This window comes from Ascaphus truei, chromosome 2 (assembly GCF_040206685.1).
Source record: "Ascaphus truei isolate aAscTru1 chromosome 2, aAscTru1.hap1, whole genome shotgun sequence".
Lineage (NCBI taxonomy): Eukaryota > Metazoa > Chordata > Amphibia > Anura > Ascaphidae > Ascaphus > Ascaphus truei.
Window position 1 is genome coordinate 276,314,763 of NC_134484.1, and position 9,115 is coordinate 276,323,877.

The 9,115-nt window shown below is 38.1% G+C and overlaps 1 protein-coding gene and 1 long non-coding RNA gene across 2 annotated transcripts; one reads left to right on the forward strand and one right to left on the reverse strand.

Annotated features, from left to right (window-relative positions):
• Window positions 1-3,827: 3,827 nt before the first annotated feature.
• Window positions 3,828-6,827, forward strand: LOC142488662 (uncharacterized). Its single transcript, XR_012799566.1, has 3 exons — window positions 3,828-3,978; window positions 5,012-5,067; window positions 6,518-6,827. It is a non-coding gene; the product is annotated as an uncharacterized LOC142488662 (long non-coding RNA).
• LOC142488661 (uncharacterized) lies at window positions 5,967-7,681 on the reverse strand. Its single transcript, XM_075589079.1, has 2 exons — window positions 7,421-7,681; window positions 5,967-7,057 (listed from the first exon to the last, which is right to left on the reverse strand). Exons 1-2 carry the CDS (start codon window positions 7,515-7,517, stop codon window positions 5,970-5,972), a joined length of 1,185 nt encoding a protein of 394 aa, XP_075445194.1. The 5' UTR covers window positions 7,518-7,681; the 3' UTR covers window positions 5,967-5,969.
• Between the last annotated feature and the right edge of the window lie 1,434 nt (window positions 7,682-9,115).

Sequence of the window (9,115 nt, forward strand, 5' to 3'; positions counted from 1 at the left end):
TCGTGCAGTCCCTGGGCTTGTTAAAATGCTGTGCTCATTACATTATCTTGCTTCCGCGTCATACCAGACAACTGTGGGCATAGTGGGCGGGGTCTCGCAATCTACATTCTCGCGGGCCTTGACCCAGTTTCTCTATGCACTCAATAGACGCGCTAGGAATTATATTCATTTTCCTACAGAGGCGACAGAGTGGCTGGAAGTCAGGACTGGCTTTTATAATATAGCAGGGATACCATCTGTGCTGGGTGCAATCGATTGCACACATGTTGCTTTGATTGCACCTAGTCAGAGTGAGCATGTGTACCGCAATCGGAAGCACTACCATTCACTCAATGTACAGGTGGTATGTGATGCGACGATGAGGATAATGCATGTGGTACCCAAGTTCCCTGGTTCCAGTCACGATTCCTCTATCCTGAGGAACTCTTCAGTCTTCCATGCGTTCGAAGAGGGACATTTTGAACCTGGTTGGCTGCTGGGTGAGTACATATTTACATGTTCTAACACAAAACACATGTTGATTTAGGAATGTTGGCATTGTACAATTTGATCACTAATGTCAGCTTATGTGTGCTCCATTCATTATAGGTGACTCAGGATACGGAATTAGGCCGTGGCTCTTGACTCCGGTGCTAAACCCTCAAACTGAAGCAGAGGACAGGTACAATGCAGCCCATATATCTACAAGATCTGTTATAGAGAGGACATTTGGCCTACTCAAGACCAGGTTTAGGTGTCTGGACAGAACTGGTGGGGCTCTTCTATACAAGCCTCAAAAAGTGTCTGATATTATCCTTGCCTGTTGCATTTTGCACAATGTTGCACTCAGGCACAATGTACAGTCAGACCTAGCTGAGGCTTTGGTAGACGAGCATCCCACCCATGTAGCTGCTGAAAATGAACAAACAGCCAGTGGTGGCCAGACACGACAGAATCTCATCAATTCATTTTTTTCTTGTAAGTACAAACTCATATGTTCCTAGTACTACTTTTATAGTTTAATTATGTTATATTAACAATAATGTTTCTTTATATAACCTTCTGTTAGGACACAGATGAATATGGGTTGCACACCTTTCTTTTCTCTGCTGTGTGCACAAAGGGATGTGGCACCGGTATGTTATTGTTGCACAGGTTATATAATCCCTCTTCAATTGTACTTTAGTTGTGTGTATGTGAATACAACTTGGGTAACAAAGCAATAATATTTTAGCATTGTGTTATTCCTTATGCTAAGACAAAACACATATTATGCCCATAATCATTCATGCTTCTAGTATGCTTACATACAATGTTATTGGTGCAGTGTAACATGTACATCCAGATGATGTGTACACCAGGCTGATTTACATTTTGAATGTCATGAAATATACATGGTGTTGTACATTTAACACCAAATACACACTTTGCTGTGTTGTTTACGGTACTGAAGATGGCATGTCAATGTTTGCAATTTATATATTGTTCCTTTGCATTATAGGTATATCTCCAGTATGACTGATCATGGTATGTATATTTGCTGACATCTCTCATAAGATGTGGCTACCTCAATCTTCCTATAATTATTGGAACTAAAAACCCAACATATTGGTTTAAACACAAATGTTACATATATGTACTTTCTGTATCATGTATATGCATTTAGCTACTCTTGAGCTTTCATGTGCATTGTATTACAAAATGATTACTCACATTTCATCACATTTTATGTATGTTTCCTTATAATTTCCATTAATGTAATATAGAGGTGGTTGGAGAAAAGGGGATAACTGTACTTATTTGTTTACTTACGGGAGCACATTCATCACTAGCATAGACACACTTTTTAAGACAACTGTTTGTGTCTCTATCAATTGGTGTAGGATCCATGTATAACACCGACAAATGATAACACCAGCTTTATTATGGTAGCTTATATCATCATATTGACTATACTATGTATTTCTAAACGATTAATAAACACAGTAAACTATAGTTAGTTAGGTTAATGAAATATACACAGAAACGTACTTCATAACATGATGGTGATGTCATATTCAGAACATCATGCATTGGAGGGGACCATAACATCTGGCCAGTAACATTATTTGCTACAGTCCCAAACCATTTTATCTACATACCCATGTAACAAGAGATTTTAAAAATAAATGGCTACTTGGTTGTAAGTGTCCTTTACATTGGGAGAAGGAGTGGCTCACTGAGTAAAGACACACACTGGCACTGATAGTTTGAAGCAGGGGAGTCTGGTTCAATTCCCGGTGTGGGCTCCTTGTGACCTTGGCCAAGTCACTTTATCTCCCTGTGCCTCATGCGGCAAAAAAACATTTGTACGTTCCACGGGCCAGGGACCTCAGGCTGAAACATGTGTCTGTAAATCGCTGCGTACAACTAGCAGCCCTATACATGAACATGCTCATATTATTATTATTATTGTTACATAGTTTCGACAGTCATACGTTCCATTACATATTAGAATACACAAATGTGTTAGCAGAGTGGGAATGGTTGTTATATATAAAACACAGCATGTCATAAAATGTTAGTAGTCATTAAAGAACACTCAATAAAAATTCATGAGGCACTCTTTTGCAACATCATTATGTTAATTAAGTGCTTATGCAATATAGGCATAAGGGTATCACATTTTTAATTGTTTGTTAATAAGCGCTGCAAGCAATATAAAATTAGTTCCATATGTAGTATAGTAGTCGGTGGCTCCTCCTCACAATCATCTCATATAAAGGTAGACTCTTCTGAAATCATACATTGATCCGATTGTATCTTCCCCGACATCTCTGAAATACAGCAAACACATGATGGTCAAAGATGGCACCTTACTAGATATGCATCCGTGACAACGCGTTACGCAGCTCTATATGATTGTGTAGATACACACGTCACTCACTTATATGTTAGAAGTAAAACTGTTCATCAGTATGTAATGTTTCTTTAAATTTGTAGCAGGCATAACTATGTATAAGAAGTGAACGTTGCCTGTATACTGAAAGATGTGCGCGCACATCTTTGTGTGCGCACGCACTTCACGCTTGGCTCCACTAACTGTTAGCGCATGCGCAAAACAAAGCGTACGTTGTGCGTTCAATACATGTTGAAAATACCAGTAAACATAACATCTTTATTTCAAATACAATGAAGACGAAACTACATTCGTTCTAAACGAGTACATCTGTATTCTTTTTAAACAGACGTGTTTGAACAGAAAGCACGGCCGATAACACAATGCGCAAATGCAATACGTGTGACGTCATGTTAAGCCAGCGTGAAACGCACGCTAACACTCCTCCCACTCAATTAACATTCGGCTAACGCCCAGGGTACGCCTACAAACACTGAGCCGCACGCATCACACACTGCAGTTACCGTTACTATAACAAAACATGACAGCCAATAGGCTTTGAGGCGCGCACGTCGCTTGGGGGCGGGGCTTACATCAGTAATCCTTTTTAAGGACGCCTTGGCCCATGACAAGGGTCCCACGTCATACGTGGTGGACCCGGTTTTCAATGTTGTAGATGTTGCATGATAACAAAACAGGTATGTGTTAGAGTAATGGTAAAATGTTGCTAATATGTTTAAAGGGATAGGAAAGTACGTATATTTATTCCGTCAGCAATGTGTACTACTCTTTCAGGTCCTACTATATTGTATTAGGAAACAATTTGTTTGTGATCGCTACATGTTATGCAGTCTGCAATGTTACGCTGTATCCACGCATTGAAAGTGAAAATGGTGGTTACAAAAAAAAAAAAAATTTAAACGCAGAGTCAACGCATAACGATTGTTATATTTACCATTCTTCTAGAATTAACTCTTCGCCTGGCTGCAACTGGTCGCTCCAGAAATGCAAGCCATTTTCATCCACGCTTAACCCAACCGCTGAATCCAGTATGGCACATATCTCCTCCAGGATGCGCTCATAGGAATCGCCACTGCTTTCTTCAAATAATTGGTCGGGAGGTAGGTTCATTTCTTCCGGTTCCCATTCCAATGCAATTTCAGCTGAAAGGCTTGGTACATAATCATAGTACTTTTGTTCTTGTACAATGTGGGTTTCAGGAATGGAGGCTGCAGATATTGCAGCACGTATCGATTCAAACGGATCAGTAGTAGCGGATACATTGCTATTGCCATTAGGAATAAATATGCCTTTCACGACAATATAAGTGCCGTCTTTCAGGATAAATTGTTTTTCCGGGGCAATCTTCCAGAAACCATAGGTGTGTTGTAGCTTATCCTGGTCACGTTCAAAAAAGTCATTACTTGATAAAGTGAATCTTATTGAGGAATTAAAATTCCGTGCATGCTTACGGTCTTGGTAATAAGGATATTTTGCTCGAATGAAATCATCGATTTGGCGTGTGCTTGCTTTCTGTCCGCGACTGTTCAAGATGGCTTCACAGATCATGTACTTATACCCTAAAAGGGGATTAATATTGTTAACGAATTCATCAGCCATGTCTGAGTAGCACAAAAGCTGTGTGCAGGTCTGTGTTATTTGCTCATCAAAATGAATGTGCTGAATGGCTAACAAACTCCTGTTTTTCCTTGTCAAGGTCAACAAAAGTAACTACTTTGACTCCTTATTTCAAACGCCAATTGGATTTGGTTGTCTAATTGGGTTAACAGTTGTGGTTCGTGATATGGGACTGTGGGAGAAACATTTCTCCTTCTTTTATCTCGTTTGTGAAAAACATCCCTAGACTGTGAATGCGTTCACATAGTGTTTTTTTGAAAACTAACAAAGGCCAGTGTGTGAAAATATTTCTTAGCCAGGCATATCAGTAAAAACACACCTGCAAAAAGAAATGTTTTTTCCCCGCTTACATTTCTGTGTGTATGTGAAAGTCTGGTTAACTCCCTGTCTGCATGAGTTTAAATACGTGTGTATATATATATATATATATATATATATATATATATATATAAATATATCTCTTATAAAAATATATATATATTTATATATAATATTTTTTTTTTTTTTATATTGCAGGAGTACACACAACATTGATGGCATTAAGTATACCTTGTATGAAACCTATTTAAATGGTGAGAAACATGATTGAATTAAGTAATAAACATTTGTTTAAGCACAATACTGTTAGAGTCTCATACTTAGGATATTTCTCAAACATTAGGCCTGTATTATTAAAATAGTGTGCTTTCACAAGGAAGCATGAAGTGTATTAGTTTGTGTATACCAGTTTATATAGTACTATATATATATATATATATATATATATATATATATATATATATATATATATATACACACACACATATATACATATATATATATATATATACACATATATATATATATACACATATATACATATATATATATACACATATATACATATATATATACACATATATACATATATATATATACACATATATACATATATATATATATATACACACACTCACACTCACACTCACTCAGTGTGTGTGTGTGTGTGTGTGTGTATATATATTATTATACATTCTGAGATGTTATAGAAACGAACACACAACTGATTAAAGGACAAAATTACAATGGCCAAGCAAGGCAAAGGTAAGTAATAATTTACACATAATCCTGCTGTACACGTACAAGAAAGATGTTTGCACTTACTTAGGTGTTTTAATAATTGCATGTGACTAATATGCATATGCAATTCTTACATCAATTAACACACCCAAATGCAATGTTTTGCTGCAAAGTCAATGGCAGCTTCTCTAAACTTAGCAACTGGCTCCTGGTGGACCATTACTGAACAGACGATTACAACATAAATATTTATAACACAATTAATTATGAGTGTTAACATTTCCAAACCTTCACGTGTACAAGAACATAGTTGAAAGTTTGGAAACAACACAGTCTTCAGCATACATACAATAGTAATTAGATAATCTGAAGTCAACAAAACAAGGCCAAACACATATTTTCTGAATTATAACATTTATTTTTTTTGTTCCTTTTGCGAGCGAGTAACAGGCCTGCTTGTTGTCTCTTGAATTTTCCTTTTTCTTTTGCCACCAACTTTAGGCACAACAGAGCCACTTTGAGTGGCCTCTGGCACTTCACGGGCAGGGCTTGTGGCCAGTGACTGTTCACCTACAGGGCTTGTGGGCAGTGATTCACCTACAGGGCTTGTGGGCAGTGATTCACCTACAGGGCTTGTGGCCAGTGACTCACCTACAGGGCTTGTGGGCAGTGATTCACCTACAGGGCTTGTGGCCAGTGACTCACCTACAGGGCTTGTGGGCAGTGATTCACCTACAGGGCTTGTGGCCAGTGACTCACCTACAGGGCTTGTGGGCAGTGATTCACCTACAGGGCTTTTGGGCAGCGACTCACCTACAGGGCTTTTGGGTAGTGACTGTGAGCAAGTTGGTAGACACTGCACAAGTGATGGTTGGTCTGTTTCATGTGTGTCTTTTGTTGTTTTTGACCAAAAACTGGTCAGTAGTAACTGCTTGTATTTTGTTTTTGTGGGCTCCTTTGTAGGTGTCAGCTGCTGATTTTGTACAGATGGCAGTGGTAGTATGTCGTCAGGAACCTGCACAGCAATGTCTGCTACTTGACCGGTAACATTTGGGCCTGGTGAATGAATATCAGATGAATGTGGTGAAAACTGACCTGCATGAACAGATCCTGGCTGGGAGGTGTTGAATTGTGGTACATTAGTCATTCTCCAGTAATTAGCTTGTGTTTGCTGAACAACTAATGCTTCGAATGAGGTGTTGATTTTTTGCAACTGTTTAGGCACTTCAATGAAGACTCTGTGGAGATGTGCCAATTGTGATACTGTTTCTTCCTGCAGTCCAATCATCCTTTCCAGCACTGTCATCATGTCTGAATGGCGACGATTTTCTGCGTCCACTATTTTTCCCTCTGAAGCTACAATTGCATCGTATGTGGAAGTTGATGGACGATTTGGCGGTACAACAGTTTCTATTGGCACCTCTTCATGGTCACATGATTGTATTTCAGTCTCTTCTGTGGCGTCATCCTCATCATACTCATCATCCTCATCACCATGATGTTCTAAAAAGAAATGTACACATTATTAAATGGCATGTTAATGTATGCTGTGTTACTATGTAATTGTACTGTGTCCTAAGTAACACCTAACATGTTAGCATACGTTTTATAACCTCATTAAAAACTACCTTGACTTACGAATAATGTTTGGACTCAGTATGAAATATGAATGAATGAAAAGTTGCTCTAAACTCAGAAGTCCTACATGATAATTAACATCACTAACACAATACATGTTGCCTTACACTTAATTTTCACTGACACTAAGTAATCCTATTTAAAGAAGATGTGCAAAACAAATAATGCACATGACAACATAACATATAGAAGAGCACATATTATATGGCCAGCAAATGATACACTCACCTTCTAGTAGTGTTGAGCTGGCTGACCCAGGTGAAGACACTTGTTCCATCTCAGGTGACACATGTCCTCCAGGGGCAACTATATATAACAATAACATAAGTTTTACATTTACATGTGTAAATATTGAACAAACACTTATTGTATGTTCTGTATTTATGATTAACTAACAACATCAGTTCCTTAACCGAAAATGTGTGTGTGAAAGTGAACATAAATAGTTGTAATAACAATGTACATGCCTGTGTACTTAGAAGTTTTGAGTTCCCTAACATACAACATACTATGTTTCTGCAGTAATGCGTGAGGATAAATAGATTAAATGAGTACATAAAAATCATATGTTGTGTAGTGATATCAGTATCATAATGTACATAACTATCATGAGATGACCATTCACAATGGTTATCATGAAGGTGGTCATATTGCAAAAAGTGTTGTTTTTGGTAGAGGATATGTGTGGTACATTAATCGAAGATGTGGCACACCTGAATGTGGCTGTGACTCAACAAGACAACACATGCAGTGTGTGATAATGTGTCTTTCATAGTAGTTCAACTATAGATATGAGTGAACTAATGTGTGACGTACGCTTTGATAAGTAATGAGTTGTTGGGGCATTTAGTAGCTAGAGTTAAGCTTTCAAATGAGTGTGATTAACTTCAGTTGTGCTATTCAGGTTGTAAGAAAGGTATTCCCTTCCCCAAAAAGCCTAATCAGCCACACCTTTCAATGACTTGAAACAGGTGCAAATGGTGTGAACTAAGTTGACCGTGAAATGAGGCTGTAATTAGTGTGTGTGCTGAACCCCACCCCCTCTGTTGAAGTGTATGCTGTGATGAGATATTAATTGCAGCTGCTTTAACACAATGGTAGATGAGCTAAGTAGTCATCTGCAGTGTTTAAGTTATGAAAACAATGACATAACATATGATACGTGTGCCTCATTATGCTGTCTGTATATGACATAAAGCAAAAATGGACCTTTTCTTAAGCAACTATAGATGTGTTAGTGCCAGTGATGTTTGTAGGCCGTTACATGCAATTTCTTTGATGCATGCTTAAAATAGGCAGTAATGTCATGTTTGTCGGAGTAAAATCAATAAAATACACAATAATATGATACATATTTCTGTTCTGTACCTGTAGCTACTAATAATTTCTCATGAACATGTGTTACACGTGTACTACCCTGTTGTTCCCCATCTTCGCCCACCATCAATTGCTTCCACTGCAGCTATGCATTTTGGGAATTCACATGTAAATGAGCACGCAATGGCACGTGCTATATTAGTTACTGCTTTTAGTAGGACTACTACATATATGTCTATTTTGAGATATATATATACAGAATCAGACATATACATATATAGATGCAGGTATGCTTATATTGTGAAGACAGTATAAAAAGCAGTGTAACTATGCAAAATAACTGTAAGCAACGACACGCCTAGTACAGTAATATTTATCACCTGCTGGAAATTGTGACGGATAAATTCCAATGTCACGGTCACCAGCCAAGCCTTCCACGACGACGGTAAGTAATTTTGGCCGAAGCAGCTCCTCCAATGGAGTCAATATGAGACGTTGTGGTGTGGGCCCACCTCCAGTGCCAGTAGCATGCACGCGTTGGTCTTGTATTTTCTTTTTCAATTTGGACCTAATATCATCAAATCTTTTCCGACAATGATACTTGTC

What these genes read in the sequence shown, in the direction of transcription:
- LOC142488661 (XM_075589079.1), bottom strand. Translation starts at nt 7,517, where the DNA reads ATGTTATTGTTATATATAGTTGCCCCTGGAGGACATGTGTCACCTGAG. An exon ending in CAGCTCAACACTACTAGAAG is followed by an intron (nt 7,058 to 7,420) that starts GTGAGTGTATCA and finishes ATTTCTTTTTAG; the next exon opens with AACATCATGGTGATGAGGAT.